The following is a 16,546-nucleotide window of genomic DNA, read 5'->3' as shown; positions in this document are numbered from 1 at the left end:
GTACAAGTGTTAAAGTGCACGTTCAGTCCCTATTTTCAAAAATTAACTCGAACCGTCCCTCAAATCGTAAAAAGTTTCACGATTCATCCCTCTTTAGTTTAAATCTGTATGTTTCATCCTTTATGAGACATATAATGACTATAATGCCCTTTTCAATTTCTTTTTCATTTATTTTTCACATTTCTAATTATTGTTATTTATTAAAAAAAATCTTTTAATCATTTACAGGAAATTTCTCTCTCTCTCTCTCGTGAAGAACACTTAATCACCACCACCACTTAATCACCACCACCACCACCACCACGGGAAATATGAAAAACCAGCACCTGAATTCAACCACCAGTCAGCATTCCTGTCCACCTCTAGCAACCACTATCACTAACCACTAGTAAACCACCACAAATAACCATCGACGTCAAATCTGAATGAAATTTAAATCTCAAATAAATCAAATCAAAACAAAACCTGGAAATCAAACCTTAAACTCAAATATGAAAATCAGATCAGAACCAGAACCTTCAAATCTGTTGAAACCATCACACTTAACCACCACCACAACCGGTAGTCTACACCACCACTAGAAAATGGAGCACCACTGTCACCCCTCGCCCTCTAACCTCACCTGTTGTACCGTGTTTATCACCATCCGCGTAACAGTCGACACAATCAAGCTATACACCACTTGTCACCACCAGTTGACACCTACACTCAGATCTAGATAATGCAGCGTTAATAACAGATCAGATTTCTTCCATATAAATCATCAAGTTCTGAAACCCTATTGAAGCATCAACTTCTGGAAATCCTATTGAAGTACCGGTAACAAAATTAGGGATGTTCTCTTTCGTCTACGGTGTGCTGGAAACTCAATTAAAGCATCAAAAACCATCGACTTTTGGGATTTTTATTGATTCAATTCCAGCGGGGATCGATTTAGGATTTTTCTGAAACCAAAACCTTCAAATATATTGAAGCCATCATCTCCGGTATGAAATCGAGAAAGAGATTGGAGGCAATGATGCAAAAGGAACCTGCAAATCCGATTCTGACATGAGTGTCTCAGATAACTTCGAGTTAAGATGGTGAAGGTTTCCAGATCAAAATTCGGAATCAGATGGTGGCCGGAGGTGACTTCAGGGCTGCCGACGAACAGATTAGGCGTTGGTAGTGAGTGGTTCAAGGTCGCCGAAAATACATAACAGAGAGATAGAGGAGAGGGAGGTTGTTTGATCGGTGGAGAAGAAGATGAAAGGGTGAGAACGAGAGATCTGAATCTAGGGAAAGGAATGGAAGAGGTGGGTGGGTTGAATATTTTATTTTATTTTATTTTTTTAATTTAAAAAATGATAAATAAATAAAATAAAAGGGTAAATTACACCGATCGTCCCTCGTGTACAAACCAGAAAGCGTGTTTAGTCTCTATTTTCAAAAATTAACTCGGACCGTCCTTTGTTTTGTTTTTTCTTGCTTGGTTAGTCCCTCCGCACATAAAAATACCATTTTACTCTTATTTATTTATTTTTTGATTTATTTTCTATTTACTTGTTATTTATTAATTATTTATTGATTTCTTTATTATACAAAATAAATATTATTGCATTTAAAAAAAGAAATGGGCCAATTAATTTAATTACTCGTCTCCGCCTCCCATTCTTCTTCTTCAGTACGTCTCATATCCACCGTCACCACTTACAACGACCGACTTCAATCTGGCAACTCCTTCAGAAACTCCTGGACATCTCCGGTTTCATACAGAGGAGATCGACTGCAAGACACCGGCCAAGTTCAATCTCTATTTTACTCTCTTCTCATGTTCCCCCTATTCTGATCTCATACTTGTGTCTCTCCAATTTCAGATTTGGAAATGGAACCATTTGAGTTACAGGTTTCAGATTTGGAAACCGGAGATGAAAGGTGCAATTTGGGGTGGTCGGAGATGATGATAGGAGTAAGATCAGATGAAGGAAGAGGAGAGCGGATCGGGTGAGGTGAGGTAAGGGTGGAGGTAATGGGTGGTGGGAGTGTAAAATGGCGATTGTTTCCGACGAGCACCTGTCAACCTTAGTGATGTCGCACTAGAAATCATAACTCCGTCGGAAACCGCCTTCATCTCCTCCATAAACCAACTCAATTTCTCTAAGATTATGATGATCTGGTCCACCACTTACTCTGTGTCTCTTTTCTCTGTGTCTCTCTTCTCTCATGTCATCTAGATCATTACCGGACTACCTACTTTCGCCCTATCTTCTTTCAGAACACCATTGACAACCAACCACCATGATTTGTGGAAAAAACAATGAACAACACCGACCATGATTTCTGCATATGGCCAAAGTGAGGTTTTCAAGATTTACTAACAATTTTTTGACTGACAAGGGAGGAGTATAGAGTTTTAACATCTACTTAAGAATTCTGGAACTTAAGAACATAAAAAAAAACGATTTTTGGGGATTTTGTTCAAACGATTTGTTAAACGAATTTCAAAATAGAATTTGTTCTATCTTCAAATTCCGAGTATTTTGGTTTTAGATTTGGAGATCTGGGTTTAGATTTGTGAAAATGATTTTCAAAAAGTAATTCTTGCATCTGGTCGGAGTTGCTAGTTTTTGAAATCGCCGGTGAAGTGTGACTAAAAGGTTCTGTTTCATGGTAGTGAAGGAGGCAGGGTTGGCGGTGGGGGTGGGTGGGCTATATTTTTTTTAATTAAAAATAAAATAATAACATTAAATTAATTGGAAAAAATACATAAAGGGTATTATGGTCATTTCAAATCTGACATGGACTAAAATTGCAACAAAATCGCATATCAGGGACGAAGCATGCAAATTTTAAACAAATGAGGGACGGTCCGAATTAATTTTGGAAAATAGGGACTAAACACGCTTTCTGGCATGTGCACGAGGGACGATTGGTGTAATTTACCCAAAATAAAATTGAAAATGAAATTATTAAGGGCAAAATAGTCATTTTATATCAGTAGGGATGGCTAGAGTGAAAAAAATGATTATTTAGGGACGGTCCAAGTTAATTTTTGTATATAGGGACTGAACGTGCATTTACGATTCGTGTAATTTACTCTTTAATTTTCTTTGAGTAATGTTTCTAACCACATATTTTGTAAAACATAAATCTTTTACATTGATTTGTTATAAGTATATGAAACCATCGTTATCATTTCATTTGATGGTTTATACTTTAGACCTATAACTTTCATAAAAACCATTTCTTATGTAACCATTTTTGTGATTTTCTCATATTTTATTTATTATCGAAAATAATTAGAATGATTAAAGGGATAAACTCGTGGAGTCATGGTGTCGTGTTTTTTGTGATTTTGCCCTTTCCGTGAACTATTTTTCATCAAAACCTCACAGACTCTTTTGGGCGATGAAACCAAATAATCACTGCCGATTCAAATCCTCCATTTTTACACACACGCAGAGATGCAGAGCTTAGCGAAAAGGCAACGTGGCATTCTTCAATGCTCTCGAGTTTTCCTCGATGAATTCAAACGAAGAGCGACAAGCCTTAGTACTAGCACTAACAGCTCTCTCTTCGATCATTCGCTCACCGGTGATCCTGATTCTGTTGTGAGTTCGACTTTAATCGAGTTATCACGCACACATCCACTTGATAAAATGATGTTGATCGAATTTTTGGTGGAATTTGATGGTTTTACAGGTATTAGTGGAAGGCAATGCGAGTTCGAGAACCGTAGTTCTCAACAGACCCTCCTTCCTCAATGCGCTCAACTCTGCCGTGGTTTGATAAATGATTACTTTCTCTGTGTATTCAATTTTTTTTGAGATTATTGTGCCCTTGTATCGGCGATTAGGCTAAATTCTGTCGAATCCGGGGGAGGGAGAGGGGATTAAGGGGATTAACTAGTAAATTTATCTTTAAATTGATAGGAAATTTGCTAGATGTCATCAAAACCATCAGTTTTATAGTACTTTTATCTTCAATTTTGTTATGAATTCTTGATTAAGTATCGATTTCTCTTTACAAAAGCCAAGTAGGTAACTTAACTTCCATCTGTTTTGAGATAAAAAGTCAGTCCATTTTACATCTTCCACCAAATAGCATCTCAAATTTTGAAAGCACTATCAGTTTTTTATCATGTGTTTTGATGCAATAATGCTACTTTAACCTTCTCTCATTTCTTTTTTAGTTTCTTTATGAAGTTTACTACTTACATCTCTTTAGTTTCAACTCCTATAACGACTTTGTGTTATCAATACTGGTGATTTTCAGGCATACAGGTTACATAAACTTTATAAAAACTGGGAAGATACCCCTGATATAGGTTTTGTGGTAATGAAGGTAATTCTACATCTACTAACTAATTCCAACTTTTTAATTTCACTTTTCTCTTTCTTTCTTTAATAGTTTTCTTGATTTTCCCATAAAGAACTCTTTCATAACATCTTGATTTTGTTTGTAGGGTAGTGGCAACAGAGCTTTTTCTGCAGGTGGTGATATTGTTGCCATCCGTGATTTTGTGCAAAAAGGTGTAAAAAGAAATTACTTTTTTTCAGTTTCTATAGTATATTCATATATATATTTTTTTTTCTATTGCATGTTTTTATCATATTGGCATCAATGTGAACCCAAGTTTACATATTTGCAGGAAATATGGAAGAATGCAAGGAATTCTTTCGGAATTTATATAATTTTATATACGTTTTAGGTACATATTTAAAGCCAAATGTAAGTACACCATTATTTTATTTCAAAAGTGTTTTAGTTTGTTACTCTTTTCAATTAATATTAATCTTTATCCAGCATCACTTCTAGACAGAATAGTAAATTAGTCAATTTACTCATGATAAGCTCATGGGGGTTTTTCCACAAGTTTTCCAAATATACCCTTATATGCTCATTTTATGCTTGTGCACTGATGATGTAGGTGGCTATCTTGGATGGATATACCATGGGTGGAGCAGGTGGAATTTCCATTCCAGGAACATTCAGAGTTGCTACTGATAAAACTGTAAGCATATTCATATTAGACAAAGTTTCACAAATGGTCCTTTTGCTTTTCAATTTTCCCTAAAATAGTCCTTATGAAACCTTATTTTGCATGGATGGTCCCTTTGGAGCAAACATTGCACACCATTTGTGTGCAAAAAACAAAGGGTATTTTCGTCAATTCACAAACACTTAACAGAACCTGTTAACAAAGTTAGTCATAAGGACCATTTGTGTGCAAGGTTTGCTCCAAAGGGACCATCCATGCAAAAAAAAGGTTTAATAAGGACTATTTTAGGGAAAATTGAAAAGCAAAAGGACCATTTGTGAAATTTTGTCTTCATTTTGTATTCTATGCTTCATGTGTTTGTATGTATGTGTGTGTGTGTGTGTTTTCACTTAAAAGAATTAATTAATTAGTTAGGTGCCACCTGTAGGTTTTTGCAATACCCGAAACATTAATTGGTTATCATCCCGATGCTGGAGCTTCATTTTACATTTCCCGTCTTCCCGGTTATTTAGGTATGTTAGTAAAAAAACTAGAGGGGCATTTACGTCTTTTGCACAGACAAAAACCAGAGTTAATGTCCCACTTTTTGGGTAGGACAAAAAGCTGCAACTTTTGTCTCATTGACATCTGTATTTTTTGGATAGGACAAAAAAGTTTGCAGTGTTTGTCCTGTGTGTCACACAGTATGTCAAAAGCAGTACAACCTGTTTTGTTTTATCTGACATAATAATTGGATTATAATAATAATTGTAAAATGAAAATTGAATGTAGGGGAATATTTGGCTTTAACTGGTGCTAGGCTAAATGGAGTAGAAATGCTTGCATGTGGACTTGCTACTCACTATTCACAAAGCACAGTTTGTTTTTTTGTGACTTCTATTTTTGATATAATTATTTTTGGTAAATGCAAGAAATAGCAAATGTTATTTTCATGGATTTGTTTTATTGTATTTGTAGCATCAATTTGTTATATCTTCCAATTACAACATTGGAATTTTGAAAAATCAACCCAATTATAGCAATAATACAAACTAAATATTACTGATTTACTGCTATATTTGGTTAATTTTTTGGGTTAGTCTCGTAGAAGACCTTATATTTTGTGTTTTTTTTTCGGATTAAACCTCAACTTTATTTTATTTTTTTTCGTGAAAAAGAACCTTTTTTTTCCTAAAAAAAGCTCTAACTTTGTATTTTTTTTTTCCGAAAAAAACCCTCAACCTTCTAACTGTTTCTAGTTTTTTTTCTAAAAAATCCTCACATTTTACAAGTTTTTTCGGAAAAAAAAGGGTTAATCTCAAAAAAGACGTTATATTTTGTGTTTTTTCCAGATTAAACCTCAAATTTATTTTTTGCCTAAAAAAGACCTTGTGTTTTTTCATTTTTTCCGATCTGGTCATTTTAGTCATTTTTTTCAAAAAAAATTGTAAAATGTGAGGGTTTTTTCGAGAAAAACTAAAAAGGTTGAGGGTTTGTTTGGAAGTATTTAGAAGGTTGAGGGTTTTTTTCAGAAAATAATACAAAGTTGAGGGCTTTTTCATAAAAAATGAAAAAATACAGGGTCTTTTTCATGCAAAAATTAAAATTTGAGGTTTAATCCGGAAAAAACACAAAATATAAGGTCTTTTATGCTATTAACCCTAATTTTTTCAAAGTACAAAGTTCTAATAAGAAAAATAATAATTGAAAGTACAATGCTATAAGTTAAATAAAATAGTTAAAAAATACAATGGTGTAAATGTGTAATGTAAACAAGTGAAAGTATGATGCTATAATTCACAAGTACATTGCTATTTATTGCATGTAGCCCTAATTATTTTCCCTTATTTCATGAATATTTATTATCATCAATTTCCACACAGAATGTTCCATTAATTGAAGAACATTTGAGGAATCTGATAACTGATGATCCTTCTGTCATTGAAACATCTCTTTCAAATTTCAGTGATCTTCATTATCCAGATAATTCAAGTGTTATTCGAAGGTATTCTTCTACAATTTCAATTTCACCATTATACCTTAAAAAATTCTACATAATTATAGCATTGTAGTTTATATTTTTCTTATAATTTGGTAGATTTATAGAAGTACAATGCTATAATTTGAAATTTCATCATTTTTTTTTTAAAAGGATTGAAATGCTTGACAAATGTTTCAAACATGATACTGTTGAGGAAATCATGGATGCCTTGGTAATATTAAAACCTTTTACACCTTATGTTTTTGATGGAAATTTTTATTAAATAAATAAATAAATAACAATTATTAAAAATTGACAGGAAAATGAAGCTGCTAAAACTAATGATGAGTGGTGTCATTCCACCTTGAAGAATCTAAAATATGCCTCACCATTGAGCTTGAAGGTCACCTTGAGATCAGTAAGTCTTCCTCTCCTTAATATGTGTGTGTGTGTGTGTGTGTGTGTATATATATATATATATATATATATATATATATATATATATATATATATAATACAAGAAATAACAACATACTTTCTTTAATAATTTATAGTAGGGGAATCTCCAAAAAAAGTCCGAATATTTTGGGTTAGTTTTATGATTTAATCCTAATTTTTATTTTTTGAATAGAAACGTCCTGATTATTTAATTGTATACGATAATCTGTTATTTTATGTTGAAAAAAAATAAGGATTGTTTCGTTAATTTGGGCAAAATAGAAAATAATCACGACTTTTCTGTTCATAAAATAAAAATTAGGATTAAAACCTAAATTGACCCAAAATATTGGGACTTTATCGGAAATTTCCCTTTATTTTTTTAGAGTAAATTACACAAATGGTCCCTATGGTTTGGGGTAATTTGCACGTTTGATCCCTAACTTATTTTTTTAACTCGGAAGGTCCCTATAGTTTGTTTTTGTTGCGCGTTTGGCCCCTGTCTTACCTAAAAAGACTATTTTGCCCTTGATTTTTCAATTTATTTAAATAAGGTGGGATTGGTAAGGTAAGGTAAGGTGAGGTGGAAGTGGGGTTGGGGGTGTGTTTATTTAAATAAATTAAAAAATTAAGGGTAAAATAGTCTTTTTAGGTAAGACAGGGACCAAAATTAGGATTAAATCATAAACTAACCCAAATTATGATTATTACAACATTCTAGTTTGAGAAAGTTACCACTTATATCAATATCATTTAATTAAGAAGCTTTTTTCATTGCTATAATTGGATAAACTTTTCAAAGTACAATGTCTTAATAAGAAAAATTTTGAAAGTAGAATGTTGTAATTGGGCAAATTTTCCTAAAGACAATATATTTTATATTGCAAAGTTTAGTTTTATAAATTGAAATTTTTTGATTTAATGTTGTATTCAGATAAGAGAAGGCCGGTTTCAGAGTCTTGATCAGTGCTTAATTCGTGAATACAGAATGACTTTACAAGGAATTTCTGGTCAAATATCAGCTGATTTTTGTGAGGTTTTTCATCTACTCAACTTAATGCAACAAATACCAACATACTTTCATTTATTTGTGTATTATATATTATCACTTTTTTTTTTTTTTTTTTTTTTTAAATTTTATTTTAATCAGGGTGTTCGTGCACGAATGGTGGATAAAGATCATGCGCCAAAGGTATCCACAATTTGTATTATGTTTCTCGAAGGGCAAAATAGTCAATTTCTATTTTGAGGAACATACTTTGGAAATAAACTTATATATATATATATATATATATATATATATATATATATATATATATATATATATATATATATATATATCATAGGCTTTTAAATATTGAAAATTTTGAAAGTATGTTATGTAAATTAAAATGTTGGGTAATTTGAAATTGCAGTGGGACCCACCGAGCTTAGAGCAAGTATCAAAAGACATGGTGGATCAGTACTTTTCTCCTATTAGTGCAACTGAGCCTGAGTTAGATTTGCCTACAAAGCAACGAGGGGCATTTACATAAACAAATATAAAAGTTTATAAGTTTGAGAAAATCTTGTGTTTGTCAAGTACTCAAGATCCTAATCCTATGCTATTTTAGGGAAAAATCTTTTGAATAATAAATTAAATATAAATCATGTTGGGTGATGTATTTTTTAGAAATGCTTAAAGAGAATGGATTGCGTGAATCTTTATTTTGATTGCGATTGATATGTGTAGTATTAGATGGAGATAAGATCTGATGTTAAAGAGGGAAAAAAATTTCAATTTTCTTGTCTTTATCCAAAACGTGGGAAGGTGGGACATAGATTCACTCTCATTGATGACAAGACGATTTGACAACAAATGCAAAAAATAATTGAGTCGATTCACTCTCATTGAAGGTGATGAAAACAGTAATTTTTTTCAAATGGAAAAAGAAAGAAAAACAGAATAAATGGGCTTATAATTGATGGTGAATGGTCCACAAATCCTCAGAAATTAAAGATGAGGTGTTTAAGTTCTTAAACTTGAGATTTAAGTAACTTTCAATAGACGAACGTGAGATGCTTGATTAGCCCTTTTCGCTTTCGGAGATAAAGGAGGCAGTTTGGTGTTGTGGGAACAACAAAGCACCTACTTTTAAAACAATAAAGGAGTGTTGGGATACGTTGAAAGATGATATTTTTAATTATATCAAGAATTTTGAATTGGCAGGAGATATTAGTAGACTGTGCAATACGTCTTTTATGTCACTTACTCCTAAAATTAGAGATCCTCTTTATTTAAAAGACTATAGGCCGGTGAACTTAATTGGGTGCATGTACAAAATTTTGTCTAAAATTCTTGCGTTGCGTCTAAAGAAAGTAATCAATAAAATAGTTGGATCGGAGCAATCGGCGTATATCCAAGGGAGGAGCTTTCTTGACGGACCGTTGGTGGTAAATGAATTATATACTTGGACAAAAAAAGTGAAAAAGAAAACTTTAATATTCAAAGTAGATTTTGATAAGGCTTTTGATTCGCTTAATTGACATTTTTTGGATTCGATATTAGAACAAATGGAGTTTAGCGATAAATGGAGGGGTTGGATCAAGGTTGTCTTTCTTCCGGTAGAACGTCAATTTTGGTAAACGGACCGGTCACAAAAGAGTTTGGAATTAGGAAGGGGGTAAGGAAAGAGGATCCCCTTTCTCCCTTTCTTTTTATTATTGTCATGGAGGGACTTAGTGTCACCATGCAAGAGGCTTGTGAGCAATAGATTTATAAAGGTGTTTCTCTCCCAAATAGGGGGTCCATTTTATCTCACTTAGTTTATGCGGATGATGTCACTTTTGTCGGGGATTGGTCCGAGATGAACTTTGTTAATCTCAATCGTCTTTTGAGATGTTTTTTATACTGCTTCAGGGTTGAAGGAGGTGAATCTCAACAAAAACAAAGTCCTTGGGATCGGTGTAGAGGAGATAGAGGAGATGGATGTTAGTAGATTGGCTAACACTCTTTGTTGTGAGCCCGGTAAATTCCCTTTTACTTATCTTGGGCTCCCGATAGAAGCCAATATGAAACCTGCCAACCAAACAAAACACTGGAGGCCAATTGTGGATAAATTTAAAAATAATTATCGAATTGGAAAGCCAATAATCTCTCGTTTGGGGGAAGGCTTACCCTTGTTAAATCTGTTTTGGGTAGTCTTCCGTTATTTTATTTCTCTCTTTTCAAGGCGCCGAAAAAATTAATTAACAACTTGGAAAGTATTAGGAGAAAGTTTTTATAGGGGGAGAAAGAAAATAAAAGGAAGATAAATTGGGTAGCATGGAACACTTTGACTAAACCGAAAAGAAAAGGAGGTATTGGTATTGGGAGTCTCCGGTCATTGAATTTGGCTCTTTTAATCAAGTAGTGGTGGAGACTTAAATTTGAAGTGGATAGTCTTTGGACGACTTGCATTAAAGCTTGACATAATGTCTCTTGCATTGATGGCAAGCCTTTAGCCAAAGCTAGTCTCTGGGGAGTGTGGCTTGTTATATCCAAGCTAAATGAAGATATGAAGCGTTGGGGAATTAACTTGGAAGACTTGTTTGTGAGGCGTTTTGAAGGGGGAAATAGAACCTACTTTTGGAAAGACAAATGGTGCGATGGTGTAGTGTTGAAAGATGCCTTTTCGGAGCTTTATCGCATTGAAGTGCAGAAAAATTGCATGGTTCTTAACAGAATTCAAAACTGAGGTCTAAAAAATCTAAGGAGAGGAAGGGAGGCGGCAATTTTATTAGATTTAAACAACAAAGTTGCTGGTGTGGTGTTGACAAACATAGATGATTCGTGGGTTTGGAAAGGTAACGAGACGGGTGGTTTTATAGTATAAAATTTGCGTAAGTTGATGGCTACTGCGGAAGAGGTCTCAGACACGTTTCCTTTTCATTGGGAGGGTTGAGCTTTTTCTAAAAGTGAATTGTTTTGTTTGACGTTTATGTTTAAACATGATCTCAGTTGCCGACAACCTTGTTAGAGGTGTGACTTTGTCATCATCTCTTTGCCCGCTCTGTGGTGTGATATTGAACAGGAAGATGTCGAGCATCTGTTTTTTAAGTGTAGTTTCGCAAAAAAAGTTTTTCATTGGGAGGGTTGTGCTCCTCTAAAAGTGAATTGTTTTGTTTGGCGTTTATGTTTAAACAGGATCTCAGTTGCCGACAACCTTGTTAGAGGTGTGACTTTGCCATCATCTCTTTGCCCGTTCTGTGGTGTGGTATTGAACAGGGAGATGTCGAGCATCTGTTTTTTAAGTGTAGTTTCGCAAAAAAGGTTTTGTAACTGGTGGATGTTATTGAAATCTACTCCTATGGATGTTTCTGGCATGTTGGGGGTAGTAAAGACCTTGGTGTTGAATAAGAAAAGGAAAAGATTGCTATGGACCCTCTTATATTCAGTTTTATGAAGCATATGGAAGACTAGAAACGTTTTAGTTTTCAAAGGAGTGATTTCAAGCTTAGAGGCATAGTCGGCAAAGTAGCCCCCTCCCCCCTTTGTTGCAGAGGGCCTGCCCTTGCTACATTTTAATAACTACTTCAAGTCTTTATAAATTTTAACCACAAGTGTTCAATAATTTCAATAATTACTTCAAGTCGAAACAAAATATGTTCATTGTTGAATAATTACTAAGTCTTTACAAAGTATACCCACAAGAAGTTTAAAACATGTTCAAATAGTTGCTTGTACGTTTCTTCTTGATATTTTTCTATTATATGGGCTTAATTCTATTCATGTTCAACTTCATCCACTTCCTCTTCACACTCTCATTATAAATGTAAAAAAAAAAATAAAAAAAAAATACACCTCAAATCGAATTGGAAAAACAAGGTATTTGATTTTGGGCAAATGATCACATCCCTTCAAAATTTCATGGCTTACTTTCACAAATAATCAAACAAGTTTATTCATCCTACTATATGAATTAGTGACTAAACCACCATTTCACTATGGAGGAAAAAAGGGGATGAAGTTGTAACAAAGATCTATTGAGAACAAAAGTCATGGAAACACACAAGGAGCTTGTCTTGGGCTTTATATGAGTTCATCAAGTTGTGTTTGCATATTAGCAAAATCCATTTGCCTGCATAAAACACAAAGAACCTTTATCATAGATCATATGCTTTAGGCCATTTATGTAACACTGATATGACATGACATGACATAACAGATGATGTTGTATTGCATTTTGACATGAACTAATGTCTATAGGACAAATTTCAATTTCTAATTCCAATTCAATGACATCAGACAGTGATAACAATGACATCAGACAGTGATAGAGACAGTGATAGTGACAATGATAGTGACAATGACATCAGACGGTAGTGACAATGACATCAGACGGTAGTGACAATGACAAGACAGTGACAATGACATCAGTGACATGACAATGACATCAGACAGTGACATGACAATGACACATCAGACAGTGACAATGACTTTAGACAATGACAGTAACAATGACTTGACATCTGACGACAATAAGACAGTGACAAAGACAATGACATCTGACGGCAATAAGACAGTGACAGTGATAATGACATCTGACAGCAATAAGACAGTGCCAGTGACAATGACATCAGTGACAATGACATATGATGACAATAAGTGACAACGACATCATTAACAATGGCGGTGACAATGACAATAACAAGGACAAAATCACAAAACTACTTGGGAGATGTGAATGGGACAAAGAATTGCAATTTTTTGGAAAAATTACGAAAAGGGGCATGAGGATACCTTATAGATCTTGGAGATTGAAAAGATTAATCAAGCGGGAATATAAGATTCAAGCAACATTCTTGATTGGGAAGGTGAGTGGATCTCAACTTGTAAATACATGAACTTCCACTGCTTGTCCTCTTTGTCTTTAAACATCTCCGTGAAAACCTTCCCAGCTCCATGTGGGCCCCGGATATAAAAATTAACCTAAAACCACCGATTAACAAAATGGTTGAAAATAGCAACATACTTTCATTTCTTGAATTTAACCATAATAGATAGAACTAACCTCAACATGCTCAACACCATCTTCATCCTTCCAAACTCTATTAGGGATTCGTTGGCGAGCTGCTCGGTTTCTACTTTCCTGACCATATCCGGTAATCGGTGAGCCAATTCTCACTCTAACCTGGTAGATGTGAAAATAAATAAGTGAGGACAAGATGGTCATTTAAATAAATATTTAACAAAATTGTGTGATAACTTAGACGTTTAAGGGACTAAAAACGTTAAGAATGGATAAAAAGTTAAAAGATTGCTTTTTGGACCGTATCAAAAAGAATTGGTATAGCATAGGGACCAAAAGTGTAATTTTTACTCTTCTTCATTATCACTACACTTTGTTTGATTTGTTTATAGCATCCTACTTTCATTTATTTTTGTTAAAGCTTTCTACTTTATAAAATCTATCCTATTATAGCAATATCAAAATACAAAGAAATTTTCTTTGGATATATGTTTTAGGGTTTTATGCAGAAAAATCCCGTTATTTTTGGGAAATTTTTTTATGAAGTCCTAATTTTTTTTTGTGAACAGAAAAGTCCCGATGTTTAATATTTTGCCAAGATTAACGAAAAAGTCCTTATTTTTGTTTTATCAAGAAATGACAGATTATCGTGTAATTTTAAATAATCGGGACTTTTCTCTTAAAAAACATTAGGACTTTATCAAAAACTTTCCCAAAAAAATGGGAATTTTCTGCATAAAACCCTATGTTTTAAAGTATAACATCCTAATAATAAAAATATTGACATATTGTAAGTATGATGCTATAGTCGGATTAGATTTTCCATTGTACAATTCTATAATAATAAAAAAATGTATGATGTTATTATGCAAATAAATGGAAGTGCATTGCTTTTTCTTGCATTTAACCCAATAATATATGTAATCATGGAGGATCATTTTTGGCTTCATAGAATGTTGAGTTTATTATAATTATTATCATCATTGTTATTATTATTGTTATCATTACAATTATCAACATTTATATTATGACAATGAAAAAAACCTGACTGTCATCTTGAATCCTGCGCAGAGCCTTGTTAAAAACTTTGTACCTACAAAGAAAAACACAAATCCATAAAGTTATGTAAATATAAAAAATTATAAATTATAAAAAGATAGCTTGCCAGATTAAGTAAAAAAGAAAAAGCAACTTACTCTTTTGGTTCAAATATAAGTTCTTTGAAAACACCATATCCTGCTGCAGCAGCTATTCCAAGCCCTACCAAGATAACAACACTATATGAAGCTCCCTCTGTAAATGTCATTGGCTTCTCTGGTATATTGTAAGTGGGAGCATCAAATGGATCTTCAACTGTTGTTACATCTTTCCTGCTCTATAAAGTAAGAGGAAAAGTAAAAAGAAAAGTTTAATTTCAAATGTTTATAGTTTTCATCAATCATATGTTCAATAAAACATGTAAATTAAGCTACATGATAAGTTTCTTCACATTTCACACAAAATCTTTTGCATATTCATTTTGATAAAAAGGTATATCCTGATGACTAATGAGGATTCATGGCAATTTGAGCTATAAACGTTTCTGATATAGATTTATCCAGAGTAGCAAACCAAAAATTGTTCACTTCACAGCCAGACTAAGTTATAAATCTCTCTTTTAGATATTATGTTTTACCTAAGGACAAGAATGTCGGATTGTTGGCATACAAATACCCAAAAAAAAAAAAGAATTCTGTAAGAAATTCAGCTTAGTAACAAAATACAAAATCCAACCTCTGAGGCTTTCTCACTTGTTGATCGTGAAGCTCTTGATGCAAACGATCTCGAATCAGAAACACTCGCGTTGCTACCTCCATTAATCTTAGACACTTGAAACCTTGACCTCAGAGAAACTAAAGAGCTGAAATTTCCTGAAACAATAACAATAATGATTTATATATCAATGCAGAAACATAAATCACTTGTTTTTTATATGCAGACCAGTTTCTCTTTTATTTCCTGTCGCCACATCGGCTGTGAACCGCCGAACGGCGGTGCCAGTGATCGGTGACGAGAGCGGTGTTCGGCATAAGGGAACAGACGAAGAGGATCTACACTGAGTGCGTAATTTGTACAAAAAACGTGAAGAAGATCGAATCATGATGTTGAATGCTCTTTAATATCGATAAACCCTAAATTGGATTTTGGGGGTTAGGAGACTTATTTGCGCTGCAAGCATACAGGTATGACGTAATGCGACCGAATGACAAAGCGGGTATTATTTTCACATCACTCCCTTTAACTTTTATTATGTATCATAGTTGTCCTTTCAACTTTTATCATGTAATATAATTACCCCTTTTGTAATCTTTTATAAAAACAAATCTTATACTCTATTATAAAACATATTACGGGCTGCTGAATCTGGGTGATTCAGCCATAATTGTGTTGGGTTGGTAATGAACCCCATGACTTTTTGGCTCTGAGCGATTAATACATGTCATAGTATCTGAATGAGAAATTTTCCTCGTTTGCCCCTTTCTCCCTTCTTCATACACGCTGAAAAAAAACAACGTTGTTCTCTTCTCTCTTGACCAACACACATCACGACTCCACATTCATCTCCTACCTTCGCCAACGATTTTGTCTCCCCCTTCTCCCGCCATCGACTTTCCCTGCTCCCTTCATCGGTGACACCTCTGGTAAATCTCCCAGCGATTTTGCTATCAATTTGAGTTTTTTTTGATTAATTAGAACCTCCATCAAGTACATGATTTTCGATTGGGGGCTCCGATCATAATTAGGAAGAGAGTGTTGTCCTTCATTCCAAAATATCAAATTTCCAAGGTAAGTACTAACCCAAAATTTATATCTCTAATAAATTGTGTTGCCCAAACTAGCTCCTCAAATGCTTAAACAATTTTGTTGATAATTTGAAGATGATCATACGACGTTTACTTTCTTGTTGAATCACATATTTCTTCTGGTTAATTTGTACCCTATCGGGTGCACAAAATGGTGAAGTATCGGGGGATTTGGTGTCTCCATAGGTTTGAACCAATCTATTGTGAGATATTATTATAAAATTGTTATATCGTGATAGAAAGATCCATATATAACAAATTTGGATGTTGTATGATGTCTAATTTGGATGTTTTATGATGTTTGTATTGTAAAAATTAGTTTAGAGGGTTAAAA

The 16,546-nt window shown here is 33.7% G+C and overlaps 2 protein-coding genes across 2 annotated transcripts; one reads left to right on the top strand and one right to left on the bottom strand.

Annotated features, from left to right (window-relative positions):
- The first annotated feature begins 3,310 nt into the window (after positions 1-3,310).
- On the top strand, positions 3,311-9,086 carry LOC145167731 (3-hydroxyisobutyryl-CoA hydrolase-like protein 1, mitochondrial). Its single transcript, XM_079086969.1, has 14 exons — positions 3,311-3,590; positions 3,682-3,762; positions 4,255-4,323; positions 4,445-4,511; positions 4,631-4,710; positions 4,910-4,993; positions 5,409-5,493; positions 5,753-5,838; positions 6,844-6,965; positions 7,113-7,173; positions 7,261-7,359; positions 8,314-8,415; positions 8,530-8,571; positions 8,795-9,086. The coding sequence occupies exons 1-14, from the start codon at positions 3,444-3,446 to the stop codon at positions 8,912-8,914; spliced, it is 1,245 nt and encodes a 414-aa protein (XP_078943095.1). The 5' UTR covers positions 3,311-3,443; the 3' UTR covers positions 8,915-9,086.
- A 3,126-nt stretch (positions 9,087-12,212) lies between these two features.
- SD3 (import inner membrane translocase subunit) lies at positions 12,213-15,592 on the bottom strand. Its single transcript, XM_079086968.1, has 7 exons — positions 15,350-15,592; positions 15,143-15,279; positions 14,566-14,744; positions 14,414-14,462; positions 13,412-13,531; positions 13,141-13,329; positions 12,213-12,478 (listed from the first exon to the last, which is right to left on the bottom strand). Exons 1-6 carry the CDS (start codon positions 15,507-15,509, stop codon positions 13,171-13,173), a joined length of 804 nt encoding a protein of 267 aa, XP_078943094.1. The 5' UTR covers positions 15,510-15,592; the 3' UTR covers positions 12,213-12,478; positions 13,141-13,170.
- Between the last annotated feature and the right edge of the window lie 954 nt (positions 15,593-16,546).

The sequence above is a fragment of the Lactuca virosa genome, chromosome 3 (genome assembly GCF_052849685.1).
Source record: "Lactuca virosa cultivar CGN04683 chromosome 3, Lactuca_virosa_CGN04683_v6, whole genome shotgun sequence".
Lineage (NCBI taxonomy): Eukaryota > Viridiplantae > Streptophyta > Magnoliopsida > Asterales > Asteraceae > Lactuca > Lactuca virosa.
This window is presented reverse-complemented; position numbering and strand designations above follow the sequence as displayed.